Source organism: Oncorhynchus tshawytscha, linkage group LG33 (assembly GCF_018296145.1).
Source record: "Oncorhynchus tshawytscha isolate Ot180627B linkage group LG33, Otsh_v2.0, whole genome shotgun sequence".
In the NCBI taxonomy this organism is placed as follows: Eukaryota; Metazoa; Chordata; class Actinopteri; order Salmoniformes; family Salmonidae; genus Oncorhynchus; species Oncorhynchus tshawytscha.
Window position 1 is genome coordinate 22,436,032 of NC_056461.1, and position 19,811 is coordinate 22,455,842.

The 19,811-nt window shown below is 43.4% G+C and overlaps 1 protein-coding gene across 1 annotated transcript; it reads left to right on the forward strand.

Annotated features, from left to right (window-relative positions):
- Positions 1-1,773: 1,773 nt before the first annotated feature.
- On the forward strand, positions 1,774-19,437 carry rab14l (RAB14, member RAS oncogene family, like). The gene is made up of 8 exons (XM_024397455.2): positions 1,774-2,080; positions 8,863-8,921; positions 10,415-10,468; positions 11,607-11,784; positions 12,598-12,664; positions 14,454-14,541; positions 17,655-17,685; positions 17,792-19,437. The coding sequence occupies exons 2-8, from the start codon at positions 8,870-8,872 to the stop codon at positions 17,970-17,972; spliced, it is 651 nt and encodes a 216-aa protein (XP_024253223.1). The 5' UTR covers positions 1,774-2,080; positions 8,863-8,869; the 3' UTR covers positions 17,973-19,437.
- Positions 19,438-19,811: the final 374 nt, after the last annotated feature.

Sequence of the window (19,811 nt, forward strand, 5' to 3'; positions counted from 1 at the left end):
AAATAAAACATTACACAAAAAAAGACAGCCACCGAACTTTCTGGTAGAGAATGCAGTGATGAGTACTAAAATTGTCGCCTGTAATAAAGCGCAGTGCACTACGAAAAACTGTACCTAAGGGCTTTTAATGAAGTGGCAGTTGCGTTCATTCATATAGAGGATGTTGCCATAGTATAGGACCGATAGGAATGTCAACATTGACTACAGCTCAGTGTTCAACACCATAGAGCCCACAAAGCTCATCACTGAGATAAGGCGCCTGGACTAAACTCCTCCCTCTGCAACTCGATCCTGGACTTCCTGAAGGGCCGCCCCCAGGTGGTGAGGTTAGGCAACAATACACCTTCCACACTGATCCTCAACACCGGGGCCCCTCAGGGGTGTGTGCTTAGTCCCCTCTTGTATTCCCTGTTCACCCACGACTGGATGGCCAGGCACAACTCCAACAGCATCATTCAGTTTGCTGACGACACAACAGTGGTAGCCCTGGCAGTGTGGTGCCAGAACAACAACCTCTCCCTCAATGTCAGCAAGACAAAGGAGCTGATCGTGGACTACAGGAAAAGGAGGGCTGAACAGGCCCCCATTAACATCGACGGGGCTGTAGGGGAGCAGGTTGAGAGTTTCAAGTTCCTTGGTGTCCACATCACCAACAAACTATCATGGTACAAACACAACAAGACAAGAAGTCGTTCGCGCCTGGTTCCCACCCAGGTATGGGCGAGGGGACGGTATAAGGTTATACTGTTACAAGTGCGTACGGCCAAATACATCACTGGGGTCAAGCTTCCTGCCATCCAGGACCTATATACAAGGCGATGTCAGGGGAAGGCCCAAACATTTGTCAAAGACTCCAGTCACCCAAGTCATAGACTGTTCTCTCTGCTACTGCACGGCAACTGGCACCGGAGCCCCAAGTCTAGGTCCAAAAGGCTCCTTAACACCTTCTACACCTATTCTATAGAAGAAGCACATTTAACTCATCAATATTATTTTTAAAAGACAGTTTTTCATCTATCCAGATGCACAGGTAAGCAGGGACACGATCAATGTGGACACCATCCAAAGTACATATGCTTAAATTATCAGAGGTATGTGCTCAAGAGAACAACATATACTTAGTTTAACCTGCAAAAAACCTGCATTCAATACTAATTTCAGGTCAATAAAGTTTTATGTTATACAATGAAGGCAGACTGTAGGTCAGATAACCTGGTCAACCGTGGGGCCAATAGCATACACAACAGTATCATCTAAATACAAGTGCAGGTTACACAAGTGGAAGTCGATATTGTTAATGTAAACAGTAAAAAGCACAGGGGCCAGAATTGACCCCTGCGGGACACCTTTCTTAATATCGAGGAAACCTTATTTAACACCATCAGTAGATACACATTGACTTCTGTCAAGTCATTTTTAAACAAGTTACATGCAGCATGAAGCCTTCCCTCCATAGCCTATTCCATATCAACAAAAGAGAATTGGGTCTGATAGCCTCTGAGGTTTACAAAATAGATCATCTTATTGTTCATGTGTCTGGGTGTGAATCATAAAGAAAGTACATTTGATCTACAAATCATAAGTCTAGTTATGGAATATGTTGTAGTTGGCTTAGATCCCATTCCCAACACAGGTCTTTCTTTATAAATATTCCTAGTGTGGGGCCACAACAAAAGGACCAGCAATTAAATATATAGTACTGTACTTTGACACTGAGGGTAGAATATTAGGTTAGTCTACTCGCTCACATGTAGGCTGAGGCCGTCGGATGCAGCACTGTCATCACACCGACCAAAGCATAAGTGATTCTTCATGCCACAAAACTGTTTAACATCGGCGACACTACTTATCGCGTCCAATACATTGATAATGATTTTTCCGTTTGCGCATTTATAATTAGTGCAAACAGCGCAAATCGCCCCATATGCATTGCCCTTTGTCCCAGAAGCCACACAACAGAAGGAAAAACCCTGTGCAGTGCAAGCAGCCATCTTGGACAGACAGGCAAGGTACATACTTCAGCCAGGATAACCTGCAGATCTCTTCTGAAGAGCTCAAGACATTAAATCGACAATTTCCGGTAAGAATATAAACATAATATAGGAGTGTTCGTATCCACATATAGCTAACACATTTATAAAACTTTGAACCTTCTGTGTTACCAATTCTAGTGGCTAGCTAACAGCAAGCTACTACGCTAATATAGTTAAGTTAGCGGCTAGCTAGCCAACGAGTAAAGTGTCTACTAGCTAATGTTATCTATCTTGCGCTGTGTAATATATTACCATTCTTCACAGGCACTTGTGGTTTTGTCTAGCGATTGTGGATCTAGCCAGGTGTCTGTCGTTTTTGGGAACAGGCCATTGCTTTTGAGCTAACGTTGGCTAACTACGGTAGTAATCGAAAGAGTAACGTTACGCTGGCTAGCTATCATTTGTTGGCCCCAACATTTCGCCTAAGTTAGTTATCAAGGCTCATGTCATGGTAACGGTATTCCTCCCTTTAGGTCGACACGGCTAGCTACCTGTTCGCCAATAAATGATGACACATGTATTATGGTTATCTAGTTAGCCAGTTTAGCCTGTTTCCAGCTGGCTAGTTAACATTAGCCATCTCCATTGACCTGCTAGCTAACTAGTCTAGTACGTTATGGTCATAGCAGGACATTTAACCGCTCCAGCTAGCAACACACACCTGTCCCAACTTCACTGCCAGTACATTTTACATTACATTATTTTAGAGTCCCGTCTAAACAATAAACCAATATGCTAGCTTTCTAAACAGACTGTTGCCACGGTTTGTGTTGATAGCATCAGCTAGCTAACGTCGTTGGCCAGTAGATAGAGGCTTTGGGGTGTTGTATTCGTAGGTAATTAGTTTATCAACCTTTTCATCTCATGTAGCTAGCTATAGTCAGATGTGTGCTTTAACTGTCATGAGCAGTTAGCTAGATTATGCCCTCCCACTAGCCTACACTGTCACAAGCCAACTGTATTGTTCTGAAATTGTGGCGTTCATTCATCCATTAAAAGGTCCAACGCTGCCGTTTAATCTCAATATCAAATCATTTCTGGGTAACAATTAAGTACATTACTGTCATTGTTTTCAATTTAAGTTGTAAAAAATAAACAAACAATTTCTCAAGCATAAATGTTGCTAGGAGTGGTCTGATTGAGGGGTCTAATGCAGGGTTTCCAAAACTCGGTCCTGGGGCCCCACTAGGTGCATGTTTTGGTTTTTGTCCTAGCACTACAAAACTGATTCAAATAACCAATTCATTATCAAGCTTTGATTATTTGAATAAGCTATGTTTGGGAAACCCTGGCCCAATGGAAGGGACATGTAACCTAAAAACGAGCTTTTATTGGCAGAGAGGAGGGCAAACTCTCTTTGTTATTGGTCTATTAACTTATTCTGCCTGGCAGGCAGTCCAACCCAATTTCATAGTGTGGAAATATATTTAAAACACAGGAAAATTACATTTTTTACTGCGCAGGCCCTTAGTTTAAAATGTATAGTACAGTCGCTGTTTAGCTCAGCCAGCTATCCAGTAATAACATAGATGACACAGCATGCATCCATATCCAGGCCTTGTCTCGGGCCAGCCTTTACTGTCAATCACTGAAATATTTATTTGATATAAGAATGAGGATTAGGATGGGATATGAATGTATTCATGTAGATGTGTCATCACCTGAGATACTCCTCTCCTCTGTGTGACAAGAGCTGAGGCATTGTGTATTTTCTTGGCCTTGAATTTTACTTTGATGGAAAAATATTCCCTTAAATTGGCAGATCACACAGTGAAAGAAATACACTGTATGTGCACTGATTGAACCCAAGTTTTGCAATTGATTCATCCATTCCATCTCTGCCTTTGGTAATGGTGATCACAACCCAAATGCGCTTCTGCAATTTACAGCAGGATTTTGTTTGTATAGCAGCATAGCAATATGACAATGAGGAAGAGAAAAAATAGCCCAGATGTACAGTATGTGACACCAATTATATTTGTTCAACAATAGGAAGTGGATGTGATAAGGTGACAGCGCTCTGTTTTGTGAATCAGTGCTAGTGTATGGAGAAGTGCTGATACTGCAGTCTGGTCACATGCTCTCAATCGCGCTCTCCTTGGATGTATACTTCTCCAGGGCCTCGTTTGGGGAAAAAGGGAATTATTCCTATAATTTAACCAAAGAAGGAGTAGCCCTAGTGTGTACAGCTCTAGTAGGCCTATAGCTTTCGCCTTATGGAAAAACTCACATGAGTCTGGAGGCACCACATGACAGAGGGTCATGTGAGGGGAGGCAGTCAGGCTAGCAGCAAGGCAGGCTGTGATACTAGTTCACGTCACGGTCAGTGTATCAAATCCCTTATTGGAGCTTATCCCACACGCTAACTACATGACTTCCCTTACCACCTCGACTGTCTTTCTACTTGTTTACTTCTCTACTGTACTCTCGCTGCACTTTGTTTTTCAAGCAGGCAGAGCTGGAATGGGGAGTGGGGCCATTTTGTTGAGAGGATGAGGCAACGGGGACACCTTGACCTGGAATTAACCCCCTCAGATGATCAGCACAAATTCATTCAATTCTGGAAGATGATCCTAAATATCAGTCTTCCATGATTAGTTTACTCAATTTGCCTCTTTATATCACAATGTGAGCGTCCCTAATGCACCCCTCTTTCTTCACCCGGACTGTTCTACTTTAACACTACTCTTCTTCACCTTCTCCCATCTTCTCTCAAGTCAACCCACCCCAGCTCTAGCCTGAGGCATTTGTCATAGTGCTATATTGTTTAGCAGGAAAACTTGGTCATTGAACAGCAGGCCACATCATGTGTTTTTCTGGTTTGCACCAGGCTCTATTGCATAGCAATTTTAATCTCCAACATCTGGTTTAACTGCAATGCATTTATAATTGCTGTGTACTGAACCACAGACTTAAGAGAAACTTCTCAGATAGAGGGAAACATTCTCTAGAGATGATAACAGATAGCCTAGTCACAATTAATCGCAAGTTAGAAGACTTGTATGTGTAGGCTATTATTCAGGGTGATTGATTTGTAATCAGATCCCATTGTTCCCTTGTGCCTTCTACTTGCATTACAGATGTCCACTATAGTGTGAGACTGAATTACTGACAAGTGAATTATTTGAATCGATCGTGAGAATGCCCTCGCTCTTCCTGAAAAGTTGATGCTCTTATGTGAAGTCAGATCATGTATTCATAAACAAGGATGATTTCAATTTGGGACTATATTTAATCTAAGCATTTGTTTGAATATTTTCAAATGTAAATGACTGTATGTGTGTCTATATTCCTGATTATCACCCATTCTTTCTTATAGACTATGGAATAGACTATATTACCATATAAGCAGCAATGGATAATAATTCAGAGAGGTGTCTGTGCTATAAATAGCAGGCAGCTTCTAACAGCGATGCCTGATCGTCTCTTTATATACAGCACCAGTCAAAAGTTTGGAAACACCTACTCATTCAAGGGTTTTTCTTTATTTGTACTATTTTCTATATTGTAGAATAATAGAGAAGACATAAACACTGAAATAACACACATGGAATCATGTAGTAACCAAAAAAAGTGGGTAACTGTGCCTTGAATTCTAAATAAATCAGATCATCCGTTCACCTGCTCTGCGTCACAAAGACACGACAGTTGGAACCAAATATCTCAAATTTGGACTCATCAGACCAAAGGACAGATATCCACCAGTCTAATGTCCATTGTTTGTGTTTCTTGGCCCAAGCAAGTCTCTTCTTCTTATTGGTGTCCTTTAGTAGTGGTTTCTTTGCAGCAATTCAACCATGAAGGTCGGATTCATGCAGTCTCCTCTGAACAGTTGATGTTGAGATGTCTGTTACTTGAACTCTGTGAAGCATTTATTTGGGCTGCAATCTGAGACTGGTAACTAATTAACTTATCCTCTGCAGCAGAGGTAACTCGAGGTCTTCCTTTCCTGTGGCGGTCTTCATGAGAGCCAGTTTCATCATAGCCTTTGGTTTTTGCTACTGCACTTGAAGAAACATTAAAAGTTCTTGAAATGTTCCGTATTGACTGGCCTTCATGTCTTAGTAATGATGGACTGTCGTTTCTCTTTGCTTATTTGAGCTGTTCTTGCCATAATATGGACTTGGTCATTTACCAAATGGGGCTAACTTCTGTATACCACCCCTACCTTGTCACAATGCAACTGATTGTCTCAAACGCATTAAGAAGGAAATCAATTCCACAAATTTACTTTTAACAAGGCACACCGGTTAATTGAAATGCATTCCAGGTGACTACCTCATGAAGCTGGTTGAGAGAAAGCCACGAGTGTGCAAAGCTGTCATCAAGGCAAAGGGTGGTTACTTTGAAGAATCTAAAAGATATGTTGATTTGTTTAACACTTTTTTTGGTTACTACATGATTCCATGAGTGTTATTTCAGTGTTTATGTCTTCGCTATTATTCTACAATGTAGAAAATAGTAAAAAATAAAAAAAACCTTGAATGAGTAGGTGTGTCCAAACTATACATTGAAGAATCTTATATCTAAAATATATTTTGATTTAACACTTTTTTTTGGTTACTACATGATTCCATGTGTGTTACTTAATAGTTTTGATATATTCACTAATCTTCTACAATGTAGAAAATAGTGAAACAATAAAGAAACCCTGTAATGAGTAGGTGTCCAAAATTTTAACTGCTACTGTAGGTGTAGTTAGTTATAATTCTAACCCATATGAATGAATGTCGCTCAGCAGAAAGGCAACAGATGAGTTGTGTGGGTAGCTGGTATCTAGGGATAGCAATTACTTAGGGCCTAGACCTGTGTGTTTCCATGCAGTATCTAGCCAGACTGTTAAGTGGAATTTAAAGGTGCTACTTGTCCTCCCTTGGGTACTCTTGTGAAATGACACCTGCTAATGGTTCTGACAGAGCCTCTGTATAATGGACTAGGGAGACGCAAGGAAACGCTATCCCTCTTAAAACCTCTCCTCTTCTACAGCCTAATGTAACGTCTTCCTTTCATTTGAGATTAAAAGGAGCTGTGCACATATGATGCAATTTCCTGAATGTGAAGTCTAATGAAATCGCTTGCCTCAAAGTGACACAACACTGCTGGGGATGTTGGCTGCCTGTACTTGCTGTATCGATGACACAGTTGGCTAGAAGCCTCAGATAAATATGAGTCTATCATAGAAAATAGCTGCTTATTTTCTATGCAGATCGATGTTGTTCTTTTTAATGATGTTCATACACACACCTCAGTCTGCCTGGAACCATGGACCTAAGCCTTTACTGTTGTGTAGAGTATAGCCTTGTTCCCCCATTGGCTAAGCACAGGACAAGGCTAATGCTTACCATTAAATTTAAACCTCTCTGTTTACTCCGACATCTGTCAGAGTTCTCAGAGCAGCAGTTGTTTGTGATGCAGAGAGCGGAAACACGCCATTGAACATGGTGCATAATGGTGATGATCAACCAACCCAACATAAACACCCATTTGGTCCTATGCACTTGTTTTAGCTTCTGTTGTGTGAGATTAGGCTACATCTAGAGAAGTTCTCTATCTTCATCTTGATGAAAACGACTGGATAAGCCATTATTTGATTAATGAGCCTCTCAAAATGATAACATCCGTATTGTGATTGGTGGTTATTCATCCTCTAACTAACCCCATTAGTTAATGGCTGCTGGCTTGAAGATCATAATGGAAACTTCAAATTGTAGGTGCATCTCGGGATAGTAATACAGGGGAGTCTGGAGTCTGCCCCATCTCCACTTGTTACAGTCCGTGGTACTGTTCTGAATAAGATGGCTTATTGGAAGAGCTCCCCTGACAGGCCCTGTCCATCAGTGTGTGTGATCTATGATGACCATCCCTGTCTGAATTTTTTATTTGAATTTTTTTGCAGCCTCCCTCCCCTTTTAGGTCTCTCTTCCTCAGCTAGGCTAAGAGTCGTTGTCAAATCCTGGTTGGTTTCTCTTCTTACACAACCTGCCCACAGGGTGCGTCCTAATAATCTTTCCTTTCTCCTGAAGTGTACACTCGTTCACCACTTCCCACAAATCTAAAGACGTTGGATTGGTGGAGGCATGAGCTAGAGCTAGTTTCCACCATGTTTCTTATACCAGAAATGTCCTTTCAAATCAGTGAAGGGAAGTGAAAAAGTGCACACTTTGGGAGGAAGGACAGATAATTGGGACCTTTCCAGTGATAGCTGGGTGAAGCTTGACTTCTTCATGCTGATTTGATGGACAGACATCAGTTGAGTTTGGCCCTGTAGATTAATATCCGATATTGGAGTTACAAATACGTTGACTTTATGTGGTCAGATGCATCGCTATCAGATGGTTTCAGCTCTTCCAGCTGGGTTGAGTCCTACCCATATGTTTGAGAGGTCAGTGCTCCTGGGCCTGCTGTCTAACTGAGAAATCACATGACAGGAATCCTGAGAAATCAGGAATTATTCATACTACCTAGAATAATGTTTTAGTTCTCATACAGCACACCAGCTGCTCAGTCTGTCTAGTACGGTCTGAGACATGGTGACATCATTCTTTACTGAGCATGTTGACCAATTCACAGGCCCATGCTATCTGCCAGGCATGATGTTGTAGTTTAATGTTATGGAGTGCCAGTGGTCGAGCAGCGAGATGCAATGTTTCAGTTGACTAAGTGTGTGGTCAAACCAAGCACTGTACAATTAAATGGGATAGTGAGTGATGTCGACAGACAGAATTCAATGATAATGTGTGGTTTCTGCATGATGCCCAGCTAGAGTCGGTTCATAGACAGCACCCTGATTCTTTCTCTGACTCACCTTGAGCCTTTCTCTCTCTTTCAGAGTCACGATGGCCACCGCACCGTACAACTACTCCTACATTTTTAAATACATCATCATCGGTAAGTGAGGCGCGAGCATGCGTGTTGACTGGATTGGAATGGAGGCCTGTTTGTTTGTTTGTGTACAGTGCTGTATGTAGGTCACCCATTGGTTGCAGTTAGCACACAGCTCACTGAGATGCTACAAGCACTGAAAGAGCACCAATCATGAGACTAGAACCGTAGCTCAGGAGTTGGTTCTGGTCAGGATTACTCCAGGTCTCAACCATGACCCCATTACAGCAGATTCCTTTTGATTCGGTATGTGGGTCGCCATCTCTGGGTTTTTTTCATCAATAAATGTTTTCCCCGGAAGCTAGCCTAAGCAAAGCTAAATGGTTTGTGTTCTAATGACATACTGTACCGACAATGTGCTCGTAACAGGGTTATTAATGAACTTAAAAAAGAACTATTGCTCTCCTGTTTGATTTAAATTACCAACAGAAGCAATGAGTGTACAATAACCTTATGCATCGTTGGTGCATAGCCCAGGCCAAAATGTTCTGAGTTGTGGTGGTAGTTTTATCTTGTTGTGCATTCCACTCTTCCCCTTCGTCTATTTTCCAACCAGTTTGACACCTCAAAATAGGGAAGTTAAATCTCCATATCTCTCCAACTCCCTGGAGCTTGTTTACCCTGCTGCATTGAGGCCTTTAAAACCCCCACCTCAATGTCAACTTTGTGGACTTGTTTGACAACTGCCAAAGGCCCCCTCTTGTTTGCTGTCTGTTACCTAGACATTAATGTGCTCATACAACACAAACACGTCACTTTAGCTCCGTAGCTAGAGCAGACATTCGTATATAGGCCTTAAAGGTGCAATATGCAGAAATCGCTCCGCCATTTCCTGGTTGCTAAAATTTGAGTAGTTTGCCTAATTTCAGTTTGTGACAAAACAAACAAGTATTCAGAAACATTGTACCATCTAAACCGCTGTGAAATATATTTTCAATAACTACAAATATTGTATTGTTCAGCTGTTTGAAGCTGATGTACAAAACCGACTGCAGAAGACGCAAGAATGGGAAGCCTAGAACTAGCACACAACAGATCTACTGCTTCTTAGACTTGCTTTCAATAAGAATGACAGATCTATGACTCACATTTCTATGTGAATTTGGTCGGGTCACCCAAAAAGTTACATATTGCAGCTTTAAAAAGTAAATCAAATGCTCTGCTCTCCCCACTCCACTAGAGGTGACCATGCCAGCTATTAAGTCAAAGCCCTGCAGGCCTGTTCATGCTGCCTTTTCAAGCGTCCTCCATATGTGTAAAGCACACAACTGGCAACCACCATAGCATTCTTTTAACAATGTCTGAGGGGGAGAGGGAAGATGCTCTTTCTGTGTTACAACCAGAGTTGTTCCTGGTCAGACCGAGTGGTCAGTGAAAATGAATCCCTTCATAGGAAAATATGAAACAAGTTGTATGTCTGTGTTTTTTGTCCTCTCCGTCTTGTATGTAATGTTAATATTTGAACATGGATCCTGACACCTCTCCCTCTCTCTCTGTAGGGGACATGGGGGTAGGGAAGTCATGTTTGCTTCACCAGTTCACAGAGAAGAAATGTAAGTACATCCCCGGCTCCCCACTGACTCCAAACAGATACCCCCCCCCATCTCACACAGGCTGTAGGAATGGACTGTTTCACTTTAAATCCCCTCTGACGACTTCAGCTCATTGAGAGAGGGGGAGAGTGTGGGTGCCACTTTGAAATGTGTGTCTGCTTCATGTTATTTGTGTGTGCTTTCTCAGCTGTAGCCTCAGTCAGTTCACTATAACACCCAGGCGTTTGAATGCATTTTAATGGCATTATTAGCAGGCAGCAGTAAATGCAGATGCTCTTCGCCTCATTCATCTATTTAGCATCGCATCCTGCATGGCCCGTAGACTTGGGCTCGGAACAGGCAGCTGCTTTGTGAGTGCTGAATGCCAGGTTTGAAGACTTCCTCCCTGTCTCTGGTTAACATTGAAATGCAAGTGGTAAAAACCAACTGATCTGCCAGTCTGAAATGGATACTCAACCCAACCCACCTGCAATCTCTGTTCCCTCACAATGGAGGTGATGAAGTGCGTGTATACGGTAAAGGGTGCACCTGTTTTCTCTGTGTGGTTGGATGTGTTTGTGACTGTGTGGAAAGATGCGTATGTATATGGGTGCTGTTCATAGTTCAAGTTGGTGCTAGCTGTACCACTGGCAGGCTGTTCTATATGGTAGGGAGAGGAGAGAGATTGTGCAGGGGAAGGAGGAGGTGTAGTAACAGTAAATGGAGTAGAGAGCAGGTTAATCACAGCAGTCTGACACTCCGGAGAGGAGGAAGGGAGAGCGAGAAAGGGAGGCAGGCTGCGGAAGGTCGACTGAGTCAGACTTCCATGATGGGAGATGTAGTCGGTGAAGAAGATGCGAAGCAAGAGGTTTCACCAATGCATTTCTATGGGCTTATTTTGTCCCGACACTTGTCGCCTGCCTTCCCCGCCTTTAGGAAAACGACTCATCGTTTGGGCGGAGACACGAGCATCTCGTCATTATTTTCAGATCTCTGATGTAGTACACTCCCCAGAGTCTCTTCATGTCTCTTGACAAAGTGACAATACTCTGTTTTTGATATTTATTGAATTCTGTGTGTTATAGAGGAATGTTGCCTCCTTGGATTCCTCATAGCTATACTGACTATCTATTCCTTTCCCCACCTCTCGCTCCTCCAGTCATGGCAGACTGCCCCCACACGATCGGCGTGGAGTTTGGCACGAGGATAATCGAGGTGAGCGGCCAGAAGATCAAGCTGCAGATCTGGGACACGGCGGGCCAGGAGCGCTTCAGGGCCGTCACGCGTAGTTATTACAGGGGGGCCGCGGGCGCACTCATGGTCTACGACATCACCAGGTACGCGCACACACACCGACGTGCCCGAACCTTAATGCTCCAGGTAGAAGCTGTCTGTAGGCAAAGAGCTAGGGTCAAATTACCCTTCCCCAATCCTAGCTCAAACCATACAGAAAAGAAAATGAAAAACTGGCCTCCGATAAGCATCAAGGGCCAACTTCATCCTACTCCCACCTAGTCCCCTCAGCTTGTTCTACAATACACAACCCACCCCGTTAGCTGTACTAGTCAGATTGCTCTCGGTCTGTAGGCCTATATGTCTGTGTGGGAGACAAAGGAAAGGAAAAGGGGCAGATGGCCCTCTCTTCCTGAACGAACATGGTGTCTGCATCCTGTTGCCCTCCCCACCTTCCTCCCCCAAACTGTGAGAGTGTATCAGTGGCCATCTAAACTAACAGTGGAATGTGTGTCTCCTCTCATAGAAAGCATAGGCTCAGAGTAAAGCTTTAAGTAGTGCAGTATTTCTATATTGTAGTTTTCCCACTAATAGTAGTTGGTGTCTATGCAGCATATCATTGCCTCTGTTTTATGAATTGGGATTCGATTGTGCGTTTGTTCCCTAGCCTAATTTTAGAGTTCCATATTGACACCCGTGTCTCGGACTGTAAGAACTGTTGTCAAAACTGAATCAGTAAGTGATATCAGAAAGTTTATTCTATTAGTGAAAGGATATATAGAGATACAGACCCAGGAACATTTCTCCATTCGTCACAGCCTCTTCTTTGATCCCACTTATGATGTGGCACACTCGGTTTTGTCCCGACCTGCCACCAGGTTAACTAACTCCCACACTTCCCTGTGTGTGTACCACAGGAGAAGTACGTACAACCACCTCAGCAGCTGGCTGACTGATGCCAGAAATCTGACCAACCCAAATACTGTGAGTATGGTTTCACACTGCTCCACTCTAGCTGCCTGTCAAACACACTGTGTCTGGTTGGATGTACTACCAAGTAGTCACTCCTTCTTGCATTCCCTCATCTAATGCTCTTTGTGTCTCTGCTGTATCCCAATGCAGCACACCCAGTGTGTATGATTGATGCCCCAGAGCCCCGTCCATTTCTAAATTGCATTTTGACTATATGATTATGGCCAAATCACGCTGCTTTCATGTACAGATTAGAATATGCGTTTAGCTTGCTTATACAACGTCAACATCCTAAACTCACTCAGACTGTCTGCTTGTTTGTACCCGAAGACCACAGTCTCTCGTTGGAAAATGGGACATGACTAGTGCCCAGTTGTGTATTCATTAGAGGTCAACCGGTTATGATTTTTCAACGCTGATACCGATACCGATTTATTGGAGGACCAAAAAAAGCTGTTTTTAAAAAATATATTTGTAATAATGACAATTACAACAATATGGAATGAATAATGTACACTTTTATTTTAACTTAATATAATACATAAATAATATCAATTTAGTCTCAAATAAATAATGAAACATGTTAAATTTGTTTTAAATAATGCAAAAACAAAGTGTTGGTGAAGAAAGTAAAAGTGCAATATGTGCCATGTAAAAACGTTTAAGTTCATTGCTCAGAACATGAGAACGTATGAAAGCTGGTGGTTCCTTTTAACATGAATCTTCAATATTCCAGGTAAGAAGCTTTAGGTTGTAGTTATTATAGGACTATTTCTCTCTATACAATTTGTATTTCATATACCTTTGACTATTGGATGTTCTAATAGGTACTTTAGTATTGCCAGCCTAATCTCGGGAGTTGATAGGCTTGAATTCATAAACAGCGCAATGCTTGAAGCATTGCGAAGAGCTGCCGGCAAACGCAGTAAAGTGCTGTTTGAATGAATGCTTACGGGCCTGCTGCTGCCTACCCCCGCTCAGTCAGACTGCTCTATCAAATCATAGACTTAATGGACCTCCCGGTCGCGGCCGGTTGCAACAGAGCCTGGGTGCGAACCCAGAGTCTCTGGTGGCACAGCAAGATAATTAATTCCCTTAACCACTGCGCCACCCGGGAGGCCCATGTATTGATTTTAAGAAAGGTGTTTATGGTTAGGTACACATTGGTGCAACGACAGTGCTTTTTATGCGAATGCGCTTGTTAAATCACCTGTTTGGCGAAGTAGGCTGTGATTCAATGATAAATTAACAGGCACTGCATTGATTATATGCAACGCAGGACAAGCTAGATAAACTAGTAATATCATCAACCATGTGTAGTTAACTAGTGATTGTTAAGATTGATTGTTTTTTATAAGATACGTTTAATGCTAGCTAGCACCTTACCGTGGCTCCTTGCTGCAGTCGCATAAACAGGTAGTCAGCCTGCCACGCAATCTCCTCATGGAGTGCAATGTAATCGGCCATGATCGGTGTCCAAAAATGCTCATTACCGATTGTTATGAAAACTTGAAATCGTCCCTAATTATTCGTCCATTCCGATTAATTGGTCGACCTCTAATATTAATATCTGTATCTTTCACGGTGTGTAGCCGATACAGTATTGTTGAATCCTTTTCTCCCACTGGTGCTAAGTTCTGTAAGAGCTCTCGCTCAGTGAAGTGTGTGAGCTGTCTCGTATGTTGTTTTCTGACTATAAGTGAGTGAGGATGTGAGTTTAGTGCTTGCCAGGCTGCTACTGCCACTGTGTTAATGTGTTTGGTGCCTGGAGGACTGACCGACTCATTCTGTCCTCCCACAGGTGATCATTCTCATAGGTAACAAAGCAGATCTGGAGGCCCAGAGAGATGTCACGTATGAGGAGGCCAAGCAGTTCGCCGAGGAGAACGGTGAGACAGGGAACACCCTCAGGCTCAATGAGAGGGATGATGGGAGAGGAGTAACTCCCATCAATCTGTCTCTTCCACCCTATCTGAATGGCTGTGAGAATGCCCCCAGGCCCCCCCATTCTCACAAGGTGATTGGAAGGGGGAGTGTGAGGGAGACCAAGAGAGAAGAGACTCCTCCATATAGGGAGAGATGGAGAGTTTGAGAAGTAGCAACTCGTCTCTGATTGAGAGGGTGAAAGAGAGTAAATGGAGCATACATTCAGGTACAGAGGGAGAATGCAAAAGAGGTGAACGCATAAGTGAGGACACATTCATAGCGAGCGAGTGAGAGACACTATATACAGTACCATTCAAAAGTTTGGATGCACCTACTCATTCAAGGGTTTTTATTTTATTTTTACCATTTTCTACATTGTAGAATAATAGTGAAGACAAACTATGAAATAACACATATGGAATCATGTAGTAACCAAAAAGGTGTTAAACTAATCAAAATATATTTTAAATTCTTTGCCTTGATGACAGCTTTGCACACTCTTGGCATTCTCTCACACATGCAGGAGTTCCCACCCATGCAGAGCACTTGTTGGCTGCTTTTCCTTCACTGTGGTCCAACTCATCCCAAACCATCTCAATTGGGTTGAGGTTGGGGGACTGGAGGCCAGGTCATCTGATGCAGCAGTACATCACACTCCTTCTTGGTCAAATAGCCCTTCCACAGCCTGGAGGTGTGTTTTGGGTCATTGGCCTTTTGGAAAAACAAATGATAGTCCCACTAAGTGCAAACCAGATGGGATAGCGTATCGCTGCAGAATGCTGTGGTAGCCATGCTGGTTAAGTGTGCCTTGAATTCTAAATAAATCACAGACAGTGTCACCAGCAAAGCACCATCACACCTCCTCCATGCTTCATGGTGGGAACCACACATGCGGAGATCATCCGTTCACCTAGTCTGCATCTCACAAAGACACGGTAAAATACCATCTTCTGTGTACCACCCTACTTTGTCACAACACAACTGATGGGCAAATGCATTAAGAAGGAAAGAAATTCCACAAATGAAAGGCAGGGAAGGGTAGATATAAGTCTGTAACAGTTTGGGTCTGGAGTTTCTCCCCCTTTAAAGAGGGGGATGACAGCGGGTGCTTTCCAATCTTTGGGAATCTCAGATGATATGAAAGAGAGGTTGAACAGGCTAGTAATGGGGTTTGCAACAATTTCGGCAGATCATTTTAGAAAGAGAGGGTCCAGATTGTCTAGCCCGGCTGATTTGTAGGTGTCCAGATTTTGCAGCTCTTTCAGAACATCGGCTATCTGGATTTGGGTGATGGAGAAATGGGGAGGCTTGGGCGTGTTGCTGTGGGGGGTGCAGGGCTGTTGACTGGAGTAGGGGTATCTAGGTGGAAAGCATGGCCAGCCATAGAAATATGCTTACTGAAATTCTCAATTATAGTGGCTTTATCGGTGGTGACAGTGTTTCCTAACCTCAGTGCAGTGGGCAGCTGGGAGGAGGTGCTTTTATTCTCCATGGACTAGTTTCCCAGAACTTTTTTGAGTTTGTGCTATAGGATGCAAATTTCTGCTTGAAAAAGCTAGCCTTCGCTTTCCTGACTGCCTGTGTATACTGGTTTCTAACTTCCCTAGAAAGTTGCATATCACGAGGGCTAACAAGGCACACCTGTTTAATTGAACTCCATTCTAGGTGACTACCTCATGAAGCTGGTTGAGAGAATTCCAAGAGTGTGCAATGCTGTCATCAAGGCAAAGGGTGGCTACTTTGAAGAATCTAAAATTATATGTTGATTTGTTTAACATTTTTTTGGTTACAACATGATTCCATACTGTATGTGTAATTTTATAGTTTTGATGCCATCACTAATTATTTTATAATATAGTAACAATAGAGTAAAACCCTTGAATGAGTAGGTGTCTAAACTTTTGACTGGTACTGTATACAAAAGTATGTGGACAGCCCTTCAAATTAGTGAATTTGGCGTGCATGCGTAAAAATCTTCTATCCTCGATTACAACACTCATTACCGAGTTCCAAACTGCCTCTGAGCAACGTCAGCACAATAACTCCTCATCGGGAGCTTCATGAAATGGGTTTCCATGGCTAAGCAGCCGCGTGCAAGCCTAAGATCCCCATGTGCTATGCCAAGCGTTGACTGGAGAGGTGCAAAGCTGGAGCAGTAGAGGGATAAATCACGCTTCACCATCTGGCAGTCCAAAGGACAAATCTGGGTTTGGCGGATGCCAGGAGATCTCTACCTGCCCCAATGCATAGTGAAGTTTGGTGGAGGAGGAATAATGGCCTGGTCTGTTTTTCATGGTTTGAGCTAGGCTCCTTAGTTCCAGTGAAGGGAAATCTTAACACTACAGCATACAATGACATTCTAGATGATTCTGTGCCTCCAACTTAGTCACAACAGTTTGGGGAAGGACCTTTCCTGTTTCGGCATGACAATGCCCCCGTGCACAAAGCGAGGTCCATACATAAATGGTTGTTAAGATCGGCGTGGAAGAACTTGACTTGCCTGACCTCAACTCTATCAAACACTTTTGGGATGAACTGGAACGCTGACTGTGAGCCAGACCTAATCGCCCAACATCCGTGCCCGACCTCACCAATGCTCTTGTGACTGAATGGAAGCAAGTCCCCGCAGCAATGTTCCAACATCTAGTGGAATGCCTTCCAGGAAGAGAGAGGGCTGTTATAGCAGCAAAGGTGGGGACCAAATCCATATTAATGCTCAACGAGGTGTCCACATACTTTTGGTCATGTAGTGTAAGTCTAGGCAGGGGCTTTGGTTTTAGAGGTGGGGGGGGTTTAATTTGTTTTTTTATCCAGTCAGATAAACACTCCAAACAGCCTACCCGACCGCTCGGGGGGCGTCCTCATGGTCCTAAAGCACACTGTTGTCTCGTTTTGTATCACATACCAATGATACAAGTGGGGTGACAATAATGCATTTTCAGAATGTAGGGGGGACATGTCTGTCCTTGTGAAAGTTGCACCCCTGAGCATAGGTATGAGTAAGGAGGATGGTTGGGGATCTGTAATTTTCTTCTGCAGTAGTTTAACTCCATCTTGTGTCCATTCCTTGTTACAGGTCTCTTATTCCTGGAAGCCAGCGCAAAAACGTAAGGCGTAGGCCACTGCCTGCTTTTACCTCACATTTGGTCTGAAATGTGTTGAAATGCTTTGTGTTCCTAACCGTGTGACTGACTGTGTCTGTCCTCTGCTCAGGGGTGAGAACGTGGAGGATGCCTTCCTGGAGGCAGCTAAGAAGATCTACCAGAACATCCAGGACGGCAGTCTGGACCTGAATGCTGCAGAGTCTGGTGTCCAGCACAAGCCCTCCGCACCCCAGGGAGGCCGGCTAATAACCAACGAACCACAGCCCCAGAGGGAAGGCTGCGGCTGCTAATGACCAACGCCTCTCTGTTCTCATCCTCCCTCCATCTCCCCACTCCACTGGGGCTGCATGAGTGTAGGGCACGGGTGGGGGGAGGGAATGGGGGATGGGCTGAATGGGAGTGTACCTCTCTATGAATCTGTCATTCCTCCTCCCCCACCTTTTTCACTTTGTCTTCTTCCTCACTTCTCTCTTGTTCCCTCTCTTCGTCTGCCCCATTCAGTCCAGCTCATCTGCCATGGAAACCCAGATCCACACACATTTAATATATATAAAGACATGGGTTACTGACAAAGATAGGTAATGTTCATAACACAACCAGAATAAATGCTTTTTAAACGTTTCCTTTTATAGCTTCTACCTATACTATATACACCGATCAAGTCTCATCCACCACATCCCAAACCAAGCCTGTGTAGTCGATAACCGCCAATTGACATGAAGCTATCCAGACACTCCCCCCGCGTCAGTCCTGCATGGTTTAATGATCTAGGACTGTTTTAAACTGAAATGGTTAGCGAAGGGATTGATGTAGTAATGTATGACGTAGCCCCGCTACAGCTCGCTATCGGCGGTGGCAGATGTGTCTGTTCATGTTTGGTCCAGTTGTTGAACAGGGTCTAGAGCAGTCCTTAGCCAAAGCTTTACCCCTGGTCCTTCTGATGGTGTCCTACAATACAGTACACCTCAGTGTGGCAACACTAGTGTAGTAGAGACACTTAAAGCCCAAGAGACCTGGAATTCCCCAGAATCTCCTCTACCTACATGACGTCACAGGAAAGGGTGTGTGTTGCCGGGGGGGTGGGGCAGGATTTATGACTGTTAATGACACTTCAAATAAAACTTCTCATCTTGTTTTTTATGGGAAGAATTCCTTCGGATCATCAGTTTCATTGCACCCGCCCCATATCAATACAATCTGTCCTTAACAGCATTTTCTTTGTTGTGGTTTGCCTTGTTATGATTTAATGTTAAATATTTTCTTTGCTGCACTTGCTCTACATACTGCTGTCAAATTGTTTTACTATATGGTAATATTGTAGTGGAGAACATGGAACTGGTTTAACAATGAGGAAAAGACTGGGGTAGAAGTTTACCCTACTCCAGTCCTTACTCTGAGGTGAGGAATTCAAACTGACCCCAGATCAATGCTAAGGGTCATCTTAGACCTGTCTGCACCACAGGTGTAGGATTCTCTCTCCAGCCTGCTGTCCCCATAGGCTTGTATAACAAGACCAAGCAACACGCCCCATATTGGATGAGTGACTCATCTCAACTCAATTTCTGTACCATAGAATAATTCCCCCAATTCGGCAGCTGTGTATATAGCTTATATATGTTGGTGACCATGCTACTTTGAGGATAAACAAACCATGCTGGCTTCGTAGAGATCTGTACAGTTGTTTGTGGGATGCTTGTATTTCGTGCTTGGGAATTCTGTAACATAGTTTCTATGAATAAATGTGTATGGACAGACTTCCTCTACTCACTAGTGATACCTGATGGTTCCATCTTGTTTCTTCCCTCTGTTCAGTCTCTGGGTACAGGGAAAGTGTGGTCCATTTCCTCCTAACTCTTTTTGAAGGGGCGGGGGGTGGAGAATGTCCAATTTATATATATATTTTTTTTTACTCTTTCCATGTTATATTGGAGGGGCCTGTGCTGTCTTAATTTTGGGGAGTGGGGATTGGCTGCAGGGGCTAGTGATGGCTCTGTGTGCTGTCCCACCTCTGCTATCGGAGTCACAACGTACATGTATAAATTGAAGGAGCTGTGCATGATTAAGATAACATGCTCTAGACAGAAATACATAACCTGTTCTGCTTGCGTCATTCGTCACATTGTCCATGG